Consider the following 27,105-nt stretch of genomic DNA (forward strand, 5'->3'; position numbering starts at 1 on the left):
AAAACACACATACACATATGCATTTATATTCATAAAATTGTTTGCCTCGGTAAATTTTTTTGTTTTGTTTTGTTTTTGTTTTTGTGGTGGTGGTGGTTTGTTAGTTTATTTTAATGTAGACATCCAGTTCTCACAATTACCCTCACAGCTTCTGAGTGGTAAGGCCAGCCTTAAACATTAGGACTTGTGACAACATGTCCAGATTTTTGAACTTTTCCATTACCCCATATTTCTCTCTAAGAAGAAAATCATGTCATAAAAATTGTATTCATATTAAAATACAATAATATGTTTTTAAAAAGGTACCCGAAACACAAATATGTGATTATAATTGAATTGTATATCACCTACACCAAGAGAATATAAAGATACTCCATTTACTAACCTAAAAGAAATCCACATAAGTCAGCTTGAGAGAAAATGTAAAGAATCTATTGACTGAATCCCTTTTTAGGAACAACAAAAAAAAATAAAGTTCACTTATGTTGATTAACTATAAAATGCATCTTCTAAACTTCTGTTTTGTCTTGTTTTTTAATTCTTGTATTTTATATCCTGTTTGAATTTGCACCTAAATGTGTCATTCAAGAGAATGTGAAAGGCAGAATTCTAAAATGACTTCCAAGACTCCTGCCCTCTGGCATACACCTTGTATAATCCCCTGCTCTCCTTCCAGTCTTCAACTGGAAGCATAGTGGAGAAACAAAAGTATTGGTAAGTGCCTTCAAAGGTCACAGATAATCAAAGTCATTATTATAAATAGAACTGAATATTAAAGAAAACTGTTAAAATGATTATCCAATAATTTTAACTACATATTTGGAAATGCCATCATTAATACAGTCATTGAATGAAAAGAGCACTAACTAATGAACATCTGGCTACCTAGAATAATACTAAAAGTCATCCAAATAGTTCCTTGATACCAATTTCACATATTCTGACATTGAGGACACATGATTTCATTCAAAATATGTTATTAGATCATATTTCTTCAAATTAGCTTCTTGAGTTCCTTTTGATTTTCTAACACCTACTTCCTATCCACTTTGTGACTTAGTAAGATCTAAAATCATCTCTCCAACAACAGCCAAATGAAGAGCAAGATTTTTAGGTCTCCTTTTCTCACCTTTACTTTCCAATAATTGAGGTTTTGATGGCAACTTCTCAAATTTGTTAGTGTCATAAGCTCACTTTAAAAAACGTGATCAAAAGAGTATGCCAGAAACTAAAGAATATTCTAGATATGATAGCGTATCATACTATATAGGAAAATATAATTTTAATTATATTATTAAATGCATTCCATAAATTATGTTGTCCAACTTGGTGTTGGAGTAATTACTAAAAGTCAATCTTAAAGTTTAGAATTGTGCATCAATTACTGAAAATGGGATTTGATTCCAACCTGTTTCTACAACACAGAAAAATATTTTCATCTAATAGAATATGAATACCCATTAAATCAAAATGATTGAGGCATCTTACTATTACTATTGAAATATTTGATTTGAAAACTTTATGGCTATTTTAATGATAGTGAATGGTGCCTATTAAAGAGAATACTCATTTTTATAAGGAAGAAACCATTTCAAATTTGATTTTCTATGATATGCCATAATATTTAGAATCATATAATACATGTAAAATTACCTTTTTATTCTAATATACTACCTATTGGTTAGGGAAAATAAATTTACAAATTAATGTCTAAAAAAATCATAGTGTATTTTTCTTTGAAACGACTAGTTGCACACTATCGATTACAGCAATTTATCACTATATAGGGCAAATGAATGTATGTAAATCAACAAAATATTGACATATAATTGAAATCTCAAATTAATCACTGTCTCTATCAAGCTTCATTCTAGCACACATATCAAAATGAATAATTTTAGTTGATGACAGATCAGACACATTAACAACCTATAAAAGTAAGGAATTTCAATGTGAAATGTAATTAAATACTATGTTTAATAATTCTATTTTTGTAGAATAAAATACAACTTTTAATGCCTTCCCATCTTTTCCATATGAACTGCAAAGATTAACTTGGTCATTCAATGACTTCAGCAATTTTTCATTTTCAGCTTGTTTAACTTCTTATGCCACATGAGCAATTTTGTATTTTTTAAATCCTTTATAAAGAAATTATTTAAACAAACACGGACTTTTAAGCAAAGAAAACTTTCAGTATAAAAGGACAACTTTTGTATAAATAATTTTACGTATAATTTACAACTTTCTTAAATACTTCCTCCCCCAATTCCTAAATCTTATTCTTTTAAAGTAAATATCTGTGAGTATCACAAGTTCTAAGTGGTTAAACAGTCAATGTCTACTTTTAATGCACTCATTACTAATGAAACTCTTGTTAGCCAATATATCAGTTAAGTTTAAAAACCACTTATTAAATGCCTGTTATATGCCAGGGGTACACTGAAATAGAAAAGGCTACACAATGAGTCAAACATGTTTTCAACCTTCAAGCTTCTCACATGGTAGTACTGAGATGAATTTTGAAATGCTATATAGTATTGTGACAAGGTGTGGACACATCTGAGCACCCGAGGAAAGGGTAGTGAACAATTAGCTCATACATGACTTTCTGGGGGTAACTAAGGTCGGCACAAAATCTGGAAGAAAAAGAATTTATGTGGGCCAGTTAAGAAGGATATACATGGTGTCCTGAGCAGAATAGATAGACTGAGTTAGGATAGAGTCATTTAAACAGAGTAGTATAGCTAGAAAAGTTATACATATTCATATAACTTTCATAAATTGAGGCAGTGGCTGGAAAGGTAGGTGTTTGTGGAGACTGTATTATGCAGAGGCTGTGAAATATTGCAGAAATGTGGCAAATGTTGAAAACTGTTTAATGTTTTAAAGCATTCACGGTATTGATAATACCGTTGAAGATGAGAGTACACAGTAAAAGCTATTTATATCTTCCTGGGAAATAGATGTAAACTTTATTGAAAGTTAATCAATTTTTCTGCATCCCTAGCCAAATTCACCACATCATTATGATACCATACCTTTCAATTCCATTCTGAAGCCTATATTTAAGAATTTTTGCCATTGTCTGGATTGGAATTTTAAATACTTCACAATGCTTAAAGGGAGACAAGACACTCATGAGTTAGCTATAGGGCAATCTTGGGTTTGTGTGTTTAATTCTTAACCAGGGTGACTCTATGGAACCCTAAAGGCAAAACATTTGAATTTGATCAAACAGACAAAGGGTAACGTTCTTGCATTTATGATATTTCCTTCCACTGCACTTTTGAAATATGATATCTCTCACTTATTCTTAAAAGTATTTAAGGATGAAGATCCATTAATCTTTTTTATGAACCTAACCTACACTTATTGCTAGCAAACTATTTAACATACGTAGTTTTGTAACCCAAATTTCTCTTGCTGCAATTCAGTTGTTTGCCTGAAGCATAATTTACTTAATTCAAAACTGTAAGCTAAGTATTAAAGTTTACGGTACTGCAGCTTAAATTTTTAATGCATAGGATTTGACTATAACCACTAAAATTAATAAACACTAAAATCATTTGATGTTCTTGAGTATAAATTTTTAATTCACGCGTGAGAGCGAAGTAGAAAAACAAATAATAAAATACAGTTTTGTATTTTAAAAGGACAAAGAATATATAGGTCAGACACAATACATGCAGGAATGTATTTCAGCTTTTATTTTTCACATTGTTTTAATATACAGTATTATCATTAATTATTTTAGCAATGCACTTCTGCACTAATTTTGATTTGAGCATAAATGGAGTTATAGTTTGCAGTCTGACATCAAATAAGTCTCCAAAATGTATAGAGTTACATCTGTGGAACATTTAAATACACTTTTACACTAAGATCAGTGTGTATTTAAATCCTACTTATTACAATTATCATATAATTTTCTAGGCTGAGAAACTGCATCTAAAATATTTAGCACTGCGACCAGCACAAATAAATCATTCAATGAACATTACTGTTTGTGTTATTACCCAATTTTTAATCCTACTGAATGAAAATATGAAAATAATTTATTAACAGCATATTTGCTAAAGGTAAACATTTTATCCCTATAATGCCTTAATTACTTGTTATACACATCAACAATCATTATGTAATAATATATCCCTTGTGTTTCTGTCCATCATGGTGATTGTATTGACTGACATACGCTGAAATTATTATTGAGCTTCTCCCAGACACTAAATTAACCATTATACAAGTATTGACTATATATTTTTTTTCATTTTTATTGAGATTGTTCAGATACCATACAATTATCCAAAGATCCAAAGTGTACAATCACTTGCCCCTGGGTACCCTCATACAGCTGTGCATCCATCACACTTAATTTTTGTTCAATTTTTAGAAACTTTTCATTACTCCAGACAAGAAATAAAGTGAGAGATGAAAAAAGAAAAAAAGAAAAGGAAACTCTATCCTCCACTATCCCTAAACAACCCCCCTCAATTGTTGACTCGTAGTATTGATATAGTACATTTGTTACTGTTTATGAAAAAATGTTGAAATACTACTAACTGTAGTATATAGTTTGTAATAGGTATATAGTTCTTCCCTATATGCCTCTCTATTATTAACTTCTAATTGTATTGTCATACATTTGTTCTGGTTCATGGAAGTGATTTCTAGTATTTGTACAGTTGATCATGGACATTGCCCACTATAGGATTCAGTTTTATACATTCCCATCTTTTGACCTCCAACTTTCCTTCTGGTGACATATATGACTCTGAGCTTCCCCTTTCCGCCTCATTCACACACCATTCGGCGCTGTTAGTTATACTCACATCTTGCTACCAACACCCCTGTTCATTTCCAAACATTTGAGTTCATCCTAATTCAACATTCTCCTCATATTAAGCAGCCACTCCCCATTCTTAAGCCTCGTCCTGTATCTTGGTACCTTATATTTCATGTCTATGAGTTTACATATTATAATTAGTTCCTGTCAGTGAGACCCTGTAATAATTGTCCTAATGTGTCTGGCTTATTTCACTCAGTATATTGCCCTCGAGGTTTTGTCATCAACCCATTTTTTTTTTTTAATATGGTTTTGTTCACTCACCATACATTCCATTCCAAGTAAATAATCGATGGTTTTCTGCATGGTCATACATTTCTGTGTTCACCACCTTCACCACTATCTATATAAGAGCATCTACATTTCTTCCACAAGGCAGGAGGGAGAGTCAAAGAAGGTAGAGAGGCAAAAGAAAGAGGAAAAAAAAATGACAGCTAGGAAGCAGCAAAAGGAAAAATAACCTTATATCAAAGTAGAATAAAGAATCAGACAATACCACCAATGTCAAGTGTCTAACATGCCTCCCCTATCCCCCCCTCTTATCTGCATTCACCTTGGTATATCACCTTTGTTACATTAAAGGAAGCATAATACAATGAGTCTATTAGTTACAGTCTCTAGTTTATGCTGATTGCATCCCTCCCCCAATGCCTCCCCATTTTTAACACCTTGCAAGGTTGACATTTGCTTGTTCTCCCTTGTAAAATAACATATTTGCACATTTTATCACAATTGTTGAATACTCTAGATTTCACCAAGTTACACAGTCCCAGTCGTCATCTTTCCTCCTTTCTTGTGGTGTCTCCCATGCTCCCCACCTTCCCCTCTCAACCGTATTCATAGTTACCTTTGTTCAGTGTACTTATATTGTTGTGCTACCATCTCCCAAAATTGTGTTCCAAACCATGCACTCTTGTCTTCTATCACCCTGTAGTGCTCCCTTAAGTATTTCCTGTAGGACAGGTGTCTTGTTCACAAAGTCTCTCATTGTCTGTTTGTCAGAAAATATTTTGAGATCTCCCTCATATTTGAAGGACAGCTTTGCTGGATACAGGATTCTTGGTTGGTGGTTTTTCTCTTTCAGTATCTTAAATATATCACACCACTTCCTTCTTGCCTCCATGGTTTCTGCTGAGAGATCCGCACATAGTCTTATGAAGCTTCCTTTGTATGTAATGGATTGCTTTTCTCTTGCTGCTTTCAGGATTCTCTCTTTGTCTTTGACATTTCATAATCTGATTATTAAGTGTCTTGGCGTAGGCCTATTCATAACTCTTCTGTTTGGAGTACGCTGCGCTTCTTGGATCTGTAATTTTATGTCTTTCATAAGAGATGGGAAATTTTCATTAATTATTTCCTCTATTATTGCTTCTGCCCCCTTTCCCTTCTCTTCTCCTTCTGGGACACCAATGATACGTACATTATTGTACTTTGTTTCATCCTTGAGTTCCCGGAGACGTTGCTCATATTTTTTCATTCTTTTCTCCATCTGCTCCTTTGCGTGTAGGCTTTCAGGTGTTTTGTTCTCCAGTTCCTGGGTGTTTTCTTCTGCCTCTTGAGATCTGCTGTTGTATGTTTCCATTGTGTCTTTCATCTCTTGTGTTGTGCCTTTCATTTCCATAGATTCTTTTAGTTGTTTTTTTGAACTTTTGATTTCTGCCGTATACATGTCCAGTGCTTCCTTTACAGCCTCTATCTCTTTTGCAATATCTTCTCTAAACTTTTTGAACTGATTTAGCATTAGTTGTTTAAATTCCTGTATCTCAGTTGAAGTGTACGTTTGTTCCTTTGACTGGGCCATAACTTTGTTTTTCTTAGTGTAGGTTGTAATTTTCTGTTGTCTAGGCATGGTTTCCTTGGTTATCCAAATCAGGTTTTCCCAGACCAGAACAGGCTCAGGTCCCAGAGGGAAGAAATATTCAGTATCTGGTTTCCCTGAGGGTGTGTCTTGGAAAATTGCTCCACCCTTTGATGCCTCAGGTCACTGTGCTTTTCTGCCCAGCAGGTGGCGCCTGTCAGCCTATAATTCTTGACTGGTGTGAGACGGTATGGCCGTGTTCCCCCAGGCTCTGGGGTCTGGTTCTGAATGGAAAGGGCCCCACCCCTTTCCTCCTAGAGAAGACAGAGCCCCCAAGTGGAGGTCATTAGCATTTCAATGGTCTCACTCTCTGCTTGTGCTGTCTCCGCCCTTCCCCGAGTCACAGCCCTGGAAACTGAAAATGACTGGGGCTTTCTCCACTGAGCCAAAAAAAAAAAAAACTGATAGTCCCCTTCAGACCCAGTCCACGGCGACCCTCCGGCTCTCCCAGGTCAGTCGTCACCCAAAGCCTCTGTCTGTTTTTGGGGATGCGTACCTGTAGTGAGCAATTCACACTCGCTACTTAAAACCCCAGTTGGAGCTCAGCTGAGCTATATTTGCTTGCTGGGAGAGAGCTTCTCTCTGGCACCACGAGGCTTTGCAGCTCGGGCTATGGGGGAGGTGGTCTCATGACTTGGTTCCGCAGGTTTTACTTACAGATTTTATGCTGTGTTCTCAGGCATTCCTCCCAATTCAGGTTGGTGTATGATGAGTGGATGGTCTCGTTTGTCTCCCCGCAGTTATTCTGGATTATTTACTAGTTGTTTCTGTTTTTTTGTAGTTGTTCCAGGGGGACTACTTAGCTTCCACTCCTCTCTATGCCGCCATCTTGCCGGGATCTGACTATATTTTTTGATATTACTTTATTTATACAACAAAATAACAAAAATAACAAAATAACAACTATATACTCTTTCCCTATAAAGAATGACTATGCATCATTGAAAGTAAAATGTAAAAGAATTCCATGTAAGGAGAATGACTTTTATGAGAAACAAGATAATATTTTGAATATTATTTGGCAAATCTTGAAAGACATTGCAGCATTTCCCCATAGTGTGCTCCACAGAACACACACTCTGCCAGTTGTACCCTGATCAAATTTTGAGAAATAGCTAGCCATATGGTCACTTAATTCAGTACAAGTTAGAGTTTCCCAAATTTATTGTTTTACAGAACTTTTTTTTAATATAAACAAAATTCAATTGTCTTTATTCAAATTAAAAAATACATTAAACCAAAGTGCTGGTTTAATGAACTTGGGGAAATAGTAGACAATAATTAAGAAAAGTAAATGTGTTTGCAGCTAGATATTAATGGGAAAACTTTCCATAGAAATTAAACAAATCTTTTTTTAAAAAAGAAATATTCTGGGTCTGTACCAAAATTTAACACCAAGTAAAGTGTTCCTTTGGAAAGGTGATACGTGTTCTCAAGACTAATAGTGATAAGCCTATAATTACATAATATGCAGTTTCAAAATTTTATTTCATAGTATTCCCCTAAATAAGTCCAATCCTTCTGTTGTCTTTAAAATGCAGCACCTTGGAAATCATGTCTTATCTCAATATGCGTTTTGTCTACTGTTGTTGAAAATGTTAACCAATATTTTTACCAACTGATTCCTGTGATTCCTATTTAGTGCTCCCTTTACAAATCCCTAGTTGTGCAACCATTTCTCTATTAGTTAAACTGGAATAGATCCCACAGCAAGTTATCACAGAAAAATATTTCCAATAAATGCTTATAAGCCTTTTGAAGTCAACTAAAATTTAGGAAATGGGGATATTATCCTCAACAGTTTTAAAGTAAATGGGCTTAAGTTGTTGAGTGGAAGTTTGTAGCAACAGAGAATTTCTTTCTGAATACCACAGAATGACTTGCATTTATCAATTGTTTACTCTACATTGGAGAAATTAGTATAGCTCCATGATAATTAAGAGCAAGGGAATAGGAAAAACATGTGGGATTATGATAGACTTTTCACAGTGAAGTGGTAATCCATTACTTTGGATATGATTTGATCCAAATACAAATACAGGTATATGTTTTACAGTGAGGTTTTGTCAAGGGAATTGTCAGAATATGAATGAAACATATAGGCCTAAATAACTACATTTTTGAAGAGACGTTAGCACCGTGGCTATTTCATGAAATTTAATCATTTTAATTAAGTCTGTAATCCTTTTAATTAAGTATATGTACAGTTAATTCTGCAATCCCAGATTACTGGAAATGTAAGGAAGTCAACAATAATTTACAAAATAATTGGGTGTAATAAAATATTCTAATAAAATGGATTTTATATTATTTTAAATGCATTTTCAAAAGTAATAGTTTAATAAATTTTTCAGGACCTATACAATGAAAATCTAAAACTTCCTATCTAAAGGATATATTTCAGTCAGCAAATTTGCCTAGATAATCATAAAACTAGAATTGTTCTCATTCTACTTGTAAATTTTAAAACATTTTTTAATGATCTGGCTCATTTCAAGTTAGTGTCCTTTGCCTAACTCCAGACTTTTGAATATATTATTCTTTTGATTAAAAAATGATTCTAATATAAAAGCAGAATAATATTATCAATCAAAATTAAAAAATAGCCTATCATGATTGAATGGGTCTCTTCTATACAGTTTTCTGATTTTTGATAGAATTTCACTGGAATATTATATTATGTGTTTATGTTGATTGGTATTTTTTTTGTTTGGGGTTTGAAAGCTCAGGTATAAGTAATGGACAAAACCATTTCTGCATTTAAACATTCATAACTACATTTTACCTGAATTCAGGCATTTTTTTATTTTATAAATAGATGGCAAATATTAAGAGAAATAAACAATATATATGGATTATTAAAGGTCACATGATATATGAAAATATAAAGAATATGATAATATATAAGAATTATTCAACATTTTTGTTATTAGATTAAGCAAAGTAAAAAGTAAAAATATTCCCTTTTATAAATGGAACATAAAAATTTTAGATTTTAAAAATTATACATGATTTTCATTTACAGTTTCAAGTATTTAGAATAAATATAAACATATAGAAATGCCGTGATTAACATTTTATTATTTTTGCTATTACAAGATATTAAATGTGATTTAATATAAAATGCTTGCCTGAAGAAAAGCTTATAGTATACTGAGGGGGACAGAAAAGTTGTAAAAATGCTCATTATAATTTTCATATAATTTTCTAGGCTGGGAAAAGCCATGCAAAATATTTAGCACAATGCAAAATTGTCTTGAAAAAGAAGGCACCATAGTAATCATAGCACACTACCATCTGGGACTAATGTATATATGTCTGTAAGCTCAATGACCAGCTGCCACCTAATAATGACTTCTAAAGATATATTTGGAAATTTATTTTAAATCATTAATCATATGCAGAAATATATGCAGAATCATGCAAGAAAATCTGAAAGGTTTATCTTTTGAGGCTGCTAATTACTTCAATGATTCTATCCCCCCCCCAAAAAAAAAAACTGACCATCAAAATTAATACATCTTAATGATATATTTATTGATAAAAATAAGCTTTTTGGGGAAAGAATGTTGACTATTTTAAAAATTAAATACATGTATACACACATACAATCTTCCCATAGAATCTAAGTGTTCATGCATTAAGGCAAATGACCATTTAGTCACCATCATGATTTTGGTTATCATGATAACTAACATCTAGTGAATGCTTACTATATTCCAAATCTTATTCTAGGCACTCTCTCTATCTCATTTATTCATCACAGCACTATGAAATAGGAAGAACTACCTTCAATTTTATACATGATAAAAATAAGGTTTAGATGCATTCAGTTACTTGTACTTCTATTCTCTATAACATACTCCTCATCAAAGTGACACTAACTTATCTTCATTATAATTAAAAAGATTAAAAGTGAAACTTTTCCAACCAGGATAGTTATCTTAATCATGAAACCAATTCAACAATGTTTTTATCATCTCCCATATAATGGTTTGATTTAATCTCTGCAGGGAGAAAGACAGCTAGATAGCACTTACACTCTTAGTGGTATAAGAATCACTGGGGCTCCAACTAGAATCTGACTCAAGATATGTAAGTGGGACAAAATTCTATGTTTTACCACACTCTCCAGATGAGTCTAGTGCATTTGGTTCAATGATGTCAACTTGATAAACACAGATAAGTGCATAAAAACTAAAAACAGAGATTTCATAAACTCTAGTGCATGAAGATAAAAATCTTAGAAAAGTTTAAAGGATAAAGAAAATAATTAGGTAATGATTATGCAGAGGGAGATGAAATGGGTTTCAGAAAGTAGGATAGGCTTGGGAAAAAGGCAACAGGCAGTGATAGCTGAATAAGCAGAAAAAAAAAACTCCATATAATTCTTTAGCTAAAAAATGCTTAATATAATCTTCAGTAGCCAAAAAAAAAAGTTTATTAAAATCACTTCACTCAAACATCCTTAAGTTATTCTAAGCATAAAAAGCCCTTGATAAAATAACTTGCTATTGCTCTAATCTCAACAACAAAAACTTTCCCAGCATTGCCTGCAGGAGAATATGGAGGATATCACCATATGGTCTAACATCCAGTGCCGCCTTTTCCTTAAAAAACAAGCTAGGAAGAGGAGAGAACTTCAAGATAACAGGAGATGCTTAGCCAAACAGGTTTTTCTCCTCTATTTTTCCCCCCTTATGCTTTCTTCTGGATCCTGGCCATTTCTTTGTCTGCTTGGGGTTATAAAAGCCCAAACCACTCTTCTCACTCTGAACTGATCTTGGAAAGTTGTTTTTTTTTTTGTTTTTTTCTCTTCAGTTCCTTATTAATACATCTTCAATAAACTTACCTTCCCACCAAAACAAAGAAACTTGTTTTCTCTGTTTAATGTGGGATCAGGTGCGCCTAACTATTTAGAACCGTGTTGTCAGATGATAACAGCAGGGAGATGCTCCTATTAGTAAATTGATTTAATTTTAGCATGGGTAGGGTCCAGAGCTATAGTTAGAGGTACTTGTGAAAAAATTAACTGGATCTAAACTGCAGGGAGCCTTGAAATTCCAAGCTAAATTTTCTGGACTTTGCAATATACAAGTTGACCTCAAGAGAACCATGGTTAAATAAATAACTGCTTGTAGCCATCCCCTCTGAAGCATTTTAAATAGAATTGAATATAGTGTGGGAGGCCAAATAAAGCTTCCCTCCTCCCAAAATATCTGTGAATCTGTCAATATGTCACATTACATGGCATAAAGGACTTTGCCCATGCAGTTAAGGTTAAGGAGATTAAAATAGGTCGATTATCCTGGATATCCAGTTGGGCCCAGTCTAATAACATGAGCCCTTAAGAACAGAGAAATTTCTACCACTGGAGTCAGATGTGTGTGGCAGAAGAAGGAAGAATAGAGATGCAGCCAAAGGGGAAGTCAGAGAGATTTCAAGTGTGAGAAGGATTCAATATGCATTTCCTGGCTCTGAGATGTAGGGACCATAAGCGAGGACCAGGGAGAAACTCAGGGAGCTAAAGGCAGGCTCTGCAGCTTGCAGCCAGCAAGAAAACAGGGACTGCAAGCCTATAGCCAAAAGAACTGGATCCTGCCAACCACCAAAATTAGCTGGGGAGTGGGTTCTTCCCAGAATCACCTAATAAGAGTCCAAATGATCAACATTTCGATTTTTGCCATGTAAGACCCTGAACAGAGAGAACAGCAGAGGCCACCCAGACTTCTCACCTACAGACCTGTGAGATCGTATATTTTTACTGTATCAGGAAGTGAAATTTGCACTCACTTGTTATGGCAGCCAGAGAAAACTAATACACATGGTAAAAGACACTAATCAGAAATCTATACTGAAGCTGTTCTGCCTTGGATGCCTGCTACCCTATATGTTAAGTCAAGACATCCAAACATTTAAAATATTATCAAAATAATGTGCATCCATTTCCCTGAAGCAGAAAGAACAAACAGAAATTTAATGCCATAGGAAAAAAAAACACACACACAAAACAGGTAGCTGTTTTTTCCTATCAGCTCTTAAGCTTTCCTTTGAGCTCAGTTGGGCTTTGAGGATCTTAGTTTTTTATTTCCCAGCTCTTCAATTTTTTCTTCTGGTCAGTTTTTTCTTAGGTGGAGGAGGGTGTCTCTTTAAACAATGGAGAGCTATGAAAATATTTTTGAGTATGAATTCATGAAATCTGATAGCCAAACTAGAAAACAAGCTAAAATCCAAATTTACCTTCCAAGTTACTACATTTTCAGTATACTTAGTACTTACTGAAAGAATAAACTAATCCAGAAATACCTTTATACTTTGATGAACAGAACACAGATTTTCTATCAAAGAGCCTTCAGTAGAAAATCAATGCATTACTAACTCCTCTTTCAATACTGCCAAAATCACAAGTAACATTAAACTTTTATGTTTACAGTTTTTTTTAAATTATGAATTAAGTCACCAAGATAAAAAATACTCAACGATTATAAAAGCACCTTAGAAAAATAATGAGTGTTACTATCACAATGGAAGAAAATAAATCATGGAATTCATTCTCCCTTACTAAACAAAAGACCATTCTGAAATCTATTATGTAGAAAACTGTGTTCAAAACTGCTACAATATGGCATTGTTTAAGACATAAAACTACAAAAAATATTTTTGCTCAATGGTTTGCTAGAGGACATTTTTTTTTCCTAGTGATAAGGATGGTACTAGATGAAATTATGGCTATCATAAAACTTCCCACATGCAAACTGTGAATCTTTCTATTGTAACAATTCTATTTTCTGTGATTGTTTTCTAGTGTGCTCTTTAAACATATCATTTTAAATTATTATGTGCTTTAGAAAGCAATCACCCCTATACTGTCTTTGTGTATCTCTTGTGAAGATACTAGACCTGTATAATGTATCCTTGTGGAGCTGAGCTGAAATCTGATATGGCATCCCTATAGGTGAGGGTAGTGCTATTCTCTATACTGGGTGGGAATTTTATTGTCAAATCACATAAATATGAAAATACAATCCCATGATCTCTATATGAAATCCTCAGGGATATATAGTATTTTTGCAATGAGAATTTTTATAAAGGTGAAAATGCAAATTCTGTACATTTTTAATATCCCCAGCAGAGCCTGGGGCACCACTCCTTTGAGTATCTACATATGAGTATCCATACAAAGTGGAATAAATACAAATTATAAATGGCCTCCCATCAGTTCAGGTTAAGTCTGGATGCCTAATGAGTTTGTACAAAATTTCCAGAAAAAAAAGTCTTCAGTTTGAAGAGCTTTTTAGTCTTCTACTTTAAGGTAACAGGATTATGGATCTGTGGTACTGGAAAGATTGGTTTTAGGAACTGAAGACATTAACTCTTGTCTCTTTCTGGACTTTTTCTTTTGGCTTTAAGTTTCAGAGAAGACAGAGGCAAAGCAGGGATGGGGTGGGGGGAAGAAAGTGGAATCTATAAAGTATGGATCACAGAGTTCGTAATTCTCACATTTATTTCCTTTCTAATTCCTATATCCATAATAATCTAATGGTCTCATCTCTTAAGAGAATTCAAGAGAAAGATTTTCCTGTGTCAAGACACACTGAGATAAAACATTAAAGCCCACTGAGTCTAGCAATTCATTATATATTAAAGATCAATGAGAAGGTGAATTTCTGGAGACAATATTTGAGATGACAGGACCGGCTGTATTTTCTTTTGTAGTGGCTGTTCTCCAATAACACACTCGGAGAACTTTGATTTAATTTCATTAAACTGGGCAATGGTTCCCTTTATAGTACTTTAACTTACCTTCATAATAAACTTTAAACCCATGAGCACTGACTGCAAAGTCACTGGTCAAACGCAGTGAGAATACAGATTTGGTACTTGTCACTGGCGGCGGCAGATGGAATCCTGTTAACCTAAAAACATAAATGGAATTAACTGTTAGAGTCATAGACATTTTACCTAAAAGAATTTAAAGAGAATTAAAAGTCCCTTTATCAAATTCCCAAGCTTTGTATAAGTACCTATCTATTTTTTTAGGCCACATGAATTAAAGGTCACACCAAAAACAATTACTATAAATATATATATATATACATATATATATATATATATATACACACCCATACTTATGTACATATATATGTGCATGTGTATCATTATTTAAATATCTATCACATATATCCTATATATGAAAATATTGATTAATTCCAATTTTGGAAATAAGAGATATGAGAGTGTGTATTTGATGTCATGAATTTCAACAGCTCAATCTTTAGATAACATGTCAATCAAATTAACTGTTTTCCTGATAGTTTAGAATGACTATGAATATATATATATATATATATATATGGGGGTATGTGGTGAAATTTAATATTGAAGAGATTTGTTCTAAATATGAAATCTGAAACTGAGATGTTTACACATGAAAAGTGACTTTGTTTTATAAGATTCCAAAGTTGCAGTAAGCTATATTAAAATAGTTGAAATTTATTTTCTCATAACCATTTCACATATTACATAACAATTATTTGCCTGATATTTTTGCACATAATTCCTTACTTGTTTTTCCCATGACTTATATAAATACAAGCTTGAATTATATAAATGGTGATTCACAATTGACCCATTTTCTAAACCTTAAAAGATAAATTAAAAAACAACAAAGCATATTTATGGTATGTAATTTTTCTAAAGCTAATGAAGATACATAATTTTAAGTTTCTATGAATTTCCTTTTATATTCTTCTCCCATGTTTTACTGTTATATTACCTTTACTTATTCATATGTAAGAAATAATTATAAGCATTGGAATTATAGTATTTTTCTTTATATACTTGCAAAGTTTTGCCCAACATTATGATTGTAGGATTCATCCATATTGAAATAATCATATATTTTCCTTTCTGTATAGCACAAGTTCTCAAATATTTTTTAAACCTGAGGTTCAAAAGATTTGTAATCTGTATTTGTCAACATTTACCCTTTTAGAAATTAAATCTGAGGGAATTTTGAAACGTGTATTCGTTACTTCCTTTAGCAATAACCAGAATAAGCCCATTATATGGCTACATAAATAACATTTTTTAAGGAAAAAAAAAACCATATTTCCCAAACAAAACAAATGAAAAAGAATACATTATATTGAATTTTTGCAGATCCCTTTAATGTCTAGCTGAGTAGAAAACAGCTGGATTCTCAAATATGCTTCTACATCCAATACTTTACAATATGTTGTTTTGATTGATGCATGTGAAGAAAGCTTGGATTCACTTAGAGATATAGTTGAAAAGAGGTAAGTGTTCTAACAGATTCTGCAGATAAAAGTGGTTAATCTTCTTCCACACTACACAAAAATCTGACTAGTTGCAATGTGGCATTTAAAACCATGTATTGAACTTTCTGTATTTTGTAACATTAAAATTTATCAGTCCATCTTGCATTATTATGATCTTTTATACTTATGCATGTTATGGAGATCTTCCAAATATCAAGCTGGTTTATTGCACATTATTGAAATATCACAATTATATTGACACTGACCTCATGAGAAAATTAAATTTGGGGAGGATTTCAAGCTTACAATAGCAGATTCAAGTTTTCCAAAATTCTAATTTTTGTGGCAAATCTCAGATTTTATCATTGATAACAGATCCAGTCAGTCGGTTGTTTTCCTTGAAGTGACAGGCTCATATAAAAAAAAATTATTTAGAAAATACATGCCAAACACCCAAGTGAATGAACCATAGTTCATTCTTTTGAGTAAAAGATCTTTTCTTTCTTTCACTCTTGTTAAAAAACGTTAAAAAGCAGATAGTACACCTGATAACTTAAACAATCATACAACTGTTTCTTAAAATAATCTTCACAATTCAGTAGGCAACAAATTATTTTTTGCGTATTTCCCATTTGTCACACAGATTATTAAAATGATGGGAAGAGAGATTTAATAAAATAAATATTTATAGCTTCCTCAAGGGGTATTCTTATGTGCAACTGGCATTATTCTTATTATTACTATTATTATTATTTGCACTGCTGTGTTAATGCACCAGAAGTTTTATCCACTGTAACTTTCATACCATGAGAGCAGTAATGATTTCACCTTAAACTTTGTCTTCTCTGATAGTAATATGCCTACAAATTTCACTTATTAGAATTGGGTTGGCACAACTTACTTTCAACCTTTTGGTAACTTCATTTTTTAGATGTGTCACTTATAACCAAAATACATTTGGTGTTTTAACTTTTAGAATCAAATCTTATAATCATTGTCTTTTTGCTTATAAATATGTTCAATGAACTATAACATCCATATGAAAAACTTCATAAATCAAAAGTGTACAGATGGCTGAATTATCATGGATTAAACATGTTTTAGGCCAAGAAAAGAAAACTGTCAGCAATACTGAAGGCCCGATTATGACCCTACCAGTCATTACTATTCCTGTCTTCCTTAAAGATAACCACTAATCTGACTTCTAATAACATAAATTTGTTTCACATATTTAAAACTTTGTGTAAATTGAATTATATAGTAAACTTATTCTGCCTCTGGCTTCTTTGACTCAACATTATGTTTGCAGAATTATAGCAGTTATAAGGAACTTAATTTTCATGCTGTGTAGGATTCTACTGTATGAATACACCTCACTTTATCCATTCTGCAGTCAATGAGCATTTGTTTTATTTTGTTTTGTTTACCACATAAGGCTATTATAAATAATGCTGTCATGAATATTTGTTACATATTTTTATGTCTGTGAATATATGTACGTATTTCTATTATAAATAATGCTGTCATGAATATTTGTTACATATTTTTATGTCTGTGAATATATGTACGTATTTCTATTGGGAATGCACCTGGAAGATTAACCAATGAGTTATGGGATAACTAGTAAATTGGTCACTAAATAGTTTTCTAAATCTTTTTCAACTTCAATTCTTGATTTAAAGATGTAAAAACAAATGTTTAAATGATTAGAATATTTTTAAAATGCTCAGAGTATTTTGCACAATCAATAGGAAACATAACCAGAAAGAAAAAAGGACAAATTGCTTTGCAGCACATACACAAAAATTGAAAATCTAGTTACTTTACAACCAAGCTGTGGTAGGTAGAATAATGCCCCTGCCCTGCCCCTGCCAAAGATAGCCATGCCCTAGTCCCTGGATCTTTGGAATATCTTACATGGCAAAAAGAAACTTTGTAGACGTAATTAAGTTAAGGATCTTAAGGATGGAAAATTCTTGTGGGTGTAAGCCCATTGCAAATAGGACCTTTTGAAGATCTTATTTTTAGATAAGGTGTAGCCAAATGAATCTGGATGGGTCTTAATCTTATTACTGGAGGCCTAATAAAAGAGAAAGCCACAGGAAGGAGCTAGAAGCCAAAGGTTGGTGGGAACCCCAAGGAGAGAGGACATCGCCATATGATGGAAAGATAAGGAACCTCAAAGATTGACAGCTGCCAGTCTGCTACTGACCCCAAGAGGCAAAAGGCCTTCCAGCTTCTGAAACCCTTAGCCAATAAATTCCCACTGTTTAAGCCAACATCATTGCGTGTTATTTTTATAGCAGTCAAAGAAACTAAGACACACTGGATTATCTGGGTGGGCCCAAAGTAAACACAAGGGCCCTTATAAGAAAGAAACAAAAGTGTCAGAGACAGAATAAGAAAAGATGCGACTATGGAAAGAGAGGTGGGAGTGATGCAGTTGTTGCCTTTGAAGATGGAAGACAGCCACAAGCCACGAGCCATGGAATGCAGGTAGATTTTAGAAAATGGAGAAGGCAAGGAATGGATTCTTGCCTACAGCTTCCAGAAGGAATGCTGCCCCTCCTCACACTTTGATTTTAGTCCAGTAAAACTGTTTTGGACTTCTGGCCTCTAGAACTGTAAGATAATAAATTTGTGTTAAGCCACTAAGTTTGTGGTAATTTTTTACAGCAGCAAAAGGAAACTAATACATTGACTTTTTTAGTTTTAGAATATAAATTGCAAAAAAGTATTTAAATAAATCTTTTTTTTATAATTGAAAACTGAAGTTCTATAGAACTCAGTGGTCACTGTAAGTCACTGAGACCCAAGTTAGTATTACACAAAATATGTAGATTCAGAGTTTATTTTTGCGGTAATTTCCTGATTATAACTTAAAAATCTCTCTCTGTAGGTAAAATATACAATTGCTTCCTCATCTTAGAGATGACACAAAAGATGATTCAACAACTTGGTCAAATTCACAGTAAAGCTAGGGCTAAAACTTTGTATTTGTGTCTCATTATCTATTGAACCTACTGTTAGGCCTCCCATTGTCTTACCACATTAATTTAATCAACTTATAAAATATTTGAACTACAAAGAGATACACATCCATACAAATTATTTTGCATGCAATCCCAGATTTTTAAAGTCACATATATCAAACAACCCTATGTTTCTTTTCAGACAAAATTTGGAACACTTTTATCATGTTATCTGAGGTAACAGAGGACAAAAGCGAAAATATTTTCCCTCTTAGCAAAAGCTAATTTTCTGCAGATGTATTTAAATAATCAGCATGTTGTGGCATGTTGTATAATGGGAGATTTATTTTTGTTATTTATTCCAATAAATGAGTGAAGGAGATGTATATCTTTAAATTTACTTTCATGTGACCGGTATATCCCATTACATAGAATAGAAGTAACTTGCTTTACTCCCATAAAACACTGCTTGACTGACTTGAAAATAATCCCTTTCAGTTATGAATCCTGTTAGTTTCTATTCTTCATATACTTTATTTTGTAATTTGAAATTTCCATGTGTGATTATTAGAAATCTCTCTCCACTGGACACTAAAATTCACAAAGTCAGGGCCATCTCTCTTTTGACTTACTACTCTATACTCAGTGCTTTGGACAATGCATTCCATACTATGGAAGAAGAGGCCCTCAACAGATACCTGTTAAACTGATAAACTGGAGGTGGAGGAGAGAATGTGAATGCCAAACACTTTTATTCCAACCAAGAATTGTGTTCTTGGAACAGCGTTCCCAAGAATCACAAGGATGTAAAGGAATTCCAATTGTTAAGTAAATTCAGATATTCTATGTAGAGACTCACTCAGAAAAAGTTATTCTTCTCCCATATTATTAACCTCAAAACTTAAAGGGAAATTTTATATTTTAAATTTATTGCCTTACAGTTTTGGAGGCTAGAACAAAATCATGGTGTGGTCAGGGTCATTGCTTCCTCTGAAGTCCCTAGAGAAGAATCTGTTCATGCCTCTTTAAGTTACTGGAAGTGGTTTGCTGGCCATCCAAGGTGTCCTCTGCCTTCATCATTGCAAGGCATTCTTTCCTTTGCTTCTCTGTATCCAAATGTCCTCTCCTTGTAAGTGGAGCATCCAGTCATACTGGATTACTTCAGTATGACCTCATTTTAACTTGCCTAATTGTGTCTGTTACAGCACTATTTTCAAGTAAGGTCACATTCTGAGGTATTGGAGAATGTAGCTTCAATGTTATTTTTTTAGGGGGCACAAATCAATCCAAAACAACTTCCCACCACATCTTAGCATTTTATTATTTAGTAGGCAAGAGACTCATCAGAGGCTATTTTTTTATATGTTTTAAAAATCAATCATTTAGCGCATATGATCCTGTTGTTCTCATGTCTTCTTTTAGATGATATTCTTTTAACATTTCCTATTAAAAGCATCAGAAATATTAATGGTATTTCATACTATAATGAATACCTAGTTACAGGTAAAATTAAAGAATAAAGAATTAACTTACAGCTTCAAATTGACATACATGAAAAGTAATTCAATGGTTTGGTAATGAATGCAAAATTGATAGAAATTTAAGTAACAAAAAAAGCCATTTAAAATTTTTCTGTGTATGCTATTTAAAACATAGGCTGTTTATTTAAGGAATTTTTTTTTTTTAATCATGGGAATTAATGTACTGTTTTACTGCTCAATGCAGTGGAAACCCTTAAAACATCAGGGTTGGTGCATAGAAATGATATATCATTATCTAACCATGCTTATTGACTTTTAACTATAAGATATTATTTCAGACATAATGATTTTATCGAAACTATATCTAACATGGTATCTATATTTCTTCGGCTTTTTATATGTAATTCATCTATCTGCTGATTATATCTTAAACTTTCTATAGTAAAAGAGAATAAGAGCTATTGCTTAGCTCTCGATCTAAGATGGTGGCATAGAGAGGAGTGGAAGCTAAGTAGTACCCCTGAGAAAACAAAAAAAAAAAACAGAAACAACTAGTAAATAATCTGAAATAACTGTGGAATTGCATTCCTCCCAATTCATACACCAACCTGAATTGGGAGGAATGCCCAAGACCACAACATATAATCTGTAAGTAAAAACTACGGATCCAAATTGGGAGACCCCTCCCCCCATAGCCTGAGCTGCAAAGCCTCCTGGTGCCAGAGAGTAGCTTTCTCCAGCAAGCGAATATAGCTCAGCTGAGCTCCAACTGGGGTTTTAATTAGTGAGCAGGAACTGCTCACTGCAAGGTACGAATCCTCAACAAGCAGACAGAGGCTTTGGGTGACGACTGACCTGGAGAGCCAGAGGGTTGCCTCAGACTAGCTCTGAAGAGAACTCTCTGTTCCTTTTTCAACTCAGTGGAAAAAGCCTCAACCATTTTCAGTTCCCAGTTCTGTGACCCAGACAAGGGTATAGCACAGGCAGAGAGAGACCACTGAAATGCTAATGATCTCTGATCTCCACGTAGGAGGTCTACTTTCTCTAAGCGCTGGGGCCCAGCTCTACTACCTGCCTTTCTATCAGAACTTGGGGAAAAAGAGCCACACCTCCTTATAGTCAAGAATTATAGGCTAACAGGCACCACCTGCTGAGCAGAAAAGCATAGTGACTGGAGGCATCAGAGGGTGTACCAGTTTTCCAAGACACACCCTCAGGGAAACCGAATACTGAATATTTCTTCCTTCTGGGACCTTAGCCCATTCTGGTCTGGGGAGGCCTGATTGGGGTAACCAAGGAAACCATGCCTAGACAACAGAAAACTACAACCTACACTAAGAAAAATGAGGTTATGGTCTGGTCAGGGGGACAAACTTGCACTTCAACTGTGATGCAGGAATTGAAACAACTAATAATAAGTCAATTCAAAAAGTTTAGGGAAGATATGGTGAAAGCTGAACCGTATAATGAAAACACAGGACATACATAAGGTAGAAATTGAAAGTTCAAAAAACCAACTGGGAGAATCTATGGAAATGAAAGGCACAACACAAGACATGAAAGACATAATGGAAACATACAACAATAGATCTCAAGAGGCAGAAGAAAACACTCAGGAACTGGACAACAAGGCACCTGAAAGCCTACACACAAAAGAACAGATAGAGAAAAGAATGGAAAAATACAAGCAACGTCTCCGGGAACTTAAAGAAAAACAAAAAGCAAGAATTTATGTGTCACTGGTGTCCCAGAAGGAGAAGAGAAGGGAAAAGGGGCAGAAGCAATAATAGAGGAAATAATCAATGAAAATTTCCCATCTCTTATGAAAGACATAAAATTACGGATCTAAGAAGTGCAGCATACCCAAAACAGAATAGATCTGAATAAGCCCACGCCAAGACACTTAATAATCAGATTATCAAACATCAGAGATAAAGAGAGAATCCTGAAAGCAGCAAGAGAGAAGCAATCTATCACATACAAGGGAAGCTTGATAAGACTATGTGTGGATTTTTCAGTAGAAACCATGCAGGCAAGAAGGAAGTGGGGTGATATATTTAAGGTACTGAAAGAGAAAAACCACCAACCAAGAATCCTATATCGGGCAGAATTATCCTTGAGATATAAGGGAAAGCTTAAAATATTCTTTGACAAACAGATGATGACAGAGTTTGTGAACAAGATACCTGCTCTACAGGAAACACTAAAGGAAGCACTGCAAACAGAAAGGAAAAGAGGAGTGAGAGGTTTGGAACACAATTTTAGGAGATAGCAGCACAGCAATGTAAGTACACTGAACAAAGATGACTGTGAATATGATTGAAAGAGGAAGGCTGGGATCATGTGGGACACAAGAACAAAAGACGAACGATAGAGACTGGGACTGTGTAACTCAGGGAAACCTAGGGTGCTCAACAATTGTAATAAAAGGTATAAATATGTTTTTACATGAGGTAGAACAAATGAATGTCAACATTGCAAGGTGTTAAAAATAGGGTGGGATGGGGGAAAATATAGTCAATGCAAACTAGAGGCTAGAATTAATAGAAACATTGTAGTATGCTTCCTTTAATGTAACAAAAGCAATATACCGAAGCTAAATGCATGGGGGCGGGGCGGAAATAGGGAAGAGTATGGGACTCCTGGCATTGGTGATGTTGTCTGACTCTTTATTCTACTTTAGGTTAATGCTATCTTTCCTTTGGTCACTTTCCAGCTATCAAGTTTTTTTGTTTGTTTGTTTTTCTCTCTTTCTCTTGCCTTTTTCTTTTGCCTCTCTGCCTTCTTCAACTCTTCCTCCATCTTTGTGGAAGAAATGTCCTTATATAGAGAGTGGCAATGGTGCTCAATACATAAATATGTGACTATACGGGGAACCAACAATTGTTTACTTAGGACGGAATATATAGTGTTTGAACAAAACCATCTTAAAAGAAATGGGTTGATGAAGAAATCTTGAGGGCACTATATTGAGTGAAATAAGACAGACACATAAAGGCAAATATTGCAGAGGCTCACTGATATGAACTAATTATAATATGTAAACTCATAGACATGAAATATAAGTTACCAGGATACAGAATGAAGCTAAAGAATGGGGAGCGGTTGCTTATTATGAGCAGAATGTTCAACTAGGGTGAACTTAAATATTTAGAAATGTGACAGGGGTGATGGTAGCATGTAATGAGAATAACTAACAGTGTTAAAAGGTGTGTGAATGTGGTGGAAAGGGTAAGCTCAGAGTCACGCATGTCACCAGATGGAAAGTTGGAGGTTAAAAGATGGGAATGTATAACAGTGAATCTTGTGGTGGAGTCCATGATTAACTATACAAATATTAGAAATCTCTCTCACGAACTAGAACAAATGTATGTCACTATAACTAGAGGTTAATAATAGAGAGACGTATAGGGGAAAAATATATACCTATTGCAAACTATATACTACAGTTAGTAGTATTTTAACATTCTTTCATCAACAGAAACAAATGTACTATACCAAAACTATGAATCAATAATGGAGGGGGGCAAGGTTAGGGGTTTAGGAGGATCTGAATTTCCGTGGTTTTTGTCTTTATTTCTTTTCTGGAATAGTGAAAATGTTCTAAAAATTGAAAAAAATAATAATTGTGTTGATGGATGCACAGCTCTATGGTGGTGCCGTGGGCAACTGATTGTACACTTTGGATCTTTGGATAGTTGTATGGTATCTGAACAATCTCAGTAAAAAAAAAAATATATATATATATATATATATAAATAGATTGGGGTGATGAATGCACAACTATATGATGGTACTGTGAACAGCTGATTGTACATCATGGATGATTGCATGGTATATGAATATATCTCAATAAAACCGAATTAAAAAAAAGTTATTGTTTAAAAAACAAGACTATTACATATTACTACTTAAAATGAGAGAAAGGGAAAAATAACCATGGAGAGAGACAGACGTTTTTTTAATTTTTTAAAGTGGTAATATTACTCAAATCAAGAATTATATGAATGTTAAATAATGTTAAATAAGAGGATTCATGTGGAAAGATATAGTATATTTTCTGGAACCTAATACTCAGTAAATGTTAGTTTCATTAGTGCTATGGCTCAAAATCCATTGCCCTTTGTCTGCACTCTGTGGCACGCTACTGTTAAGATAAATTGTATTATAATACCAACAATCTCACAGTAATTTCTCATTGCTCTATTACCAACAGTAAGACTTTTGGATATGAATTATCCTAAAACTCTGATTTTGTTTAGACAGTTCTTAACAATGATCCAGTTTATATACATGAAATTCTCTGCTAATACAAACTATTAACCTATTTAATTTCAAAATGAACAGGAAAACTACAGGAACAAGCTGATATTTAAAATAATGACTTCTGTGGGAATAAAATCATGCATACTCTATTGATATTGGGGTACATGAAGCACAGCACAATAATTCAGGGTTATGTCAAGATGACAGTAATTGTAATATTAATGGAAAAGAGAGCTGCAGCAATATTTGAATAATTATATTATTTGTTGAGAGTAAATGAGCTGAAGCTTCTGTTAAATATAAAATTCAGAAAAGAGTATCTTCTGTAAAAGAGACAAATTCACAATATTAGGAAAATTGTTAGATATAGATCCATGGAAATGAGCATTGCTACAGATTTAGATAGGGACTGGGATAGATAAAGAATTGACTATTAATATAATAGAGATATAGACAGAAGTGTACGCAACTAGCATTCATTCCCACATTTTCTATATTCTCCACCATATTTAAGAGCCTGTAAATCTTGGAACTATACTTGTCAGAATACCTCACTTTGTCAGCAGTGTTCCATGTTAGATTTTGCCAATGAACACACTCCCACAAGAATTGGAAAGCGGAATAAAGGAGTAAGCCATTACATGTGTCAGTCCCTGACAGGTAGGCACATAGCTTTCAGCAGGTGTTAGAGGTGAGGTGTTTTTCATCAGCTCCCCAGAATTCTTGTTCAAAACACCCATTTTGATGGTATAGGCAGTTGTGCTCATCCCCAACAGTTTCCATGGCTAGTAGTCTCTCCTTTCATACCCTCCTTTAAATTGAGAATTCCTGTTCTTAAATATCTTTCTACTTGAAGTACCTTTAGTTTTTCCATTGTCAATGAAAAACTGAAGGTACAAAATCCCTACCCCACAGAGGAAATTTGTCTTTCCCTAAAAAACACAGCTAGAGAATCTCCTCAATTAACTATATCTAGAGTCACCCTATTTCCATACAATTCATTCTTTCCAGTGACTTTGGAATTTGGTCCTCAGGATGAACATCAATACATCAATACATGACTATAATTTTACTTTACAATTGAAACTCTTCAAACCATTCTATTTCTGCTTTTTTTTTTTTTTTTTTAGATTCATAGGATCGTTGAGCTTACAGTGACCATAATTCCAAAGGCAGTTTGGAAATACCCTTAATTTAGCATTGAGAAAATCTGAAGATTTATGACTCTTAAGGTTGGTTCAATTGATTTTCCCCTGTGAACCCCACTACCTCTTTTGTTTCCAGCATTTTGACTTCTACAAAACTTTTGTGCATTTCGAAGATACCTAACAAACAGGATTACACACCTTATTTAAGAATTTTACTATATTTTGGTGGGTCCTCTACATTCAGTCAGAAAAACAAAAAGCAAACATGATTTCATAAATGTATACTTTGCATTCCTTCAAAATGGCAATTGTTTGGTCCACTTATTCAAACCACATCAATAAGAATTCGACTCAAAGTTTATGGCAAAGTAATTCTCCTTGTCTGATTTCTAAGAGTGATTTTCGTCCATGTTTGTTCTTTTCCCCTTGTTAGTCGAGTCCCTCCTTAAAACTTCTGTATGACTACAGTAGCACCAAGGTCCTAACCAAGAATCCAGGCTACCTCCAGCTGCAGGTGTCTTGCCTCACATTTTTCTTTGATTTCGGCAGCCCTCACCACTTTTCCTTCTTATGGGGTAGTGCTTTTCTTTCTACTTTTAGACCATACTCCACCCTGCTCCAAGTGCTACCAAGACTATCTCTTCCTCTTTTCTGAAGTGCTCCTAATTTCTCTCTTGCAGTTACTTGGCAGATGTCTCCCTGATTCTCAAATTTTAGTGTGCAGCAGAATCAGCTGGAGGACTTATTAAAGCACAAATTGCTGGGCTTCAGCCCAGTGTTCCTGATTCTGTAAGCCTGGGGTAGGACTAGGTAATTTGCATGTTTAACATTTTCCCAGGAGATTCTGATATTACTTGTCCAGGGACTACAAGAACCACTGTCCTAACTTAGCTGCCTTGTCCTTACTCTTATAGTGGTGTTTACTTCTTATTGTTACTTACTTCATTGCCACATCTACTTTACCATCCTCCTTCCTCTGAATCCTTATGGTCTTACTCAATCCCATCTATTGAAGTATATTTAAACATCGAAGGAGTGATTAGTTTAGTCTCCATCCTACCCCCACAGACTGATACCTAATATTTCATACCTCTGATGGTGCCGAGCGCCATCATGGACAAGGACTCCTTAGGGAGCACAGCAGAATGGGGCAACAAGTTGGACAGCAGCCAGTATTTTTTTTTTTAATATTTAATTAATTTTATTAGAGAAGTATAAGCTCATAGAGGACTCTTACCTGGAAGTTTTTC

General features: G+C 34.0%; 1 protein-coding gene across 7 annotated transcripts in view; it reads right to left on the bottom strand.

Moving 5' to 3' along the window:
• CSMD3 (CUB and Sushi multiple domains 3) overlaps positions 1–27,105 on the bottom strand; it is a 1,408,207-nt gene that overhangs the window by 1,168,346 nt on the left and 212,756 nt on the right. For all 7 annotated transcript variants that reach the window (XM_037802758.1, XM_037802757.1, XM_037802756.1 and 4 more), the window contains exon 3: positions 14,511–14,623. In XM_037802758.1, the coding sequence (XP_037658686.1) occupies positions 14,511–14,623 (113 nt within the window). The remainder of the gene's footprint in view (positions 1–14,510; positions 14,624–27,105) is intronic.

Source organism: Choloepus didactylus, chromosome 14 (genome assembly GCF_015220235.1).
Source record: "Choloepus didactylus isolate mChoDid1 chromosome 14, mChoDid1.pri, whole genome shotgun sequence".
NCBI lineage: Eukaryota > Metazoa > Chordata > Mammalia > Pilosa > Megalonychidae > Choloepus > Choloepus didactylus.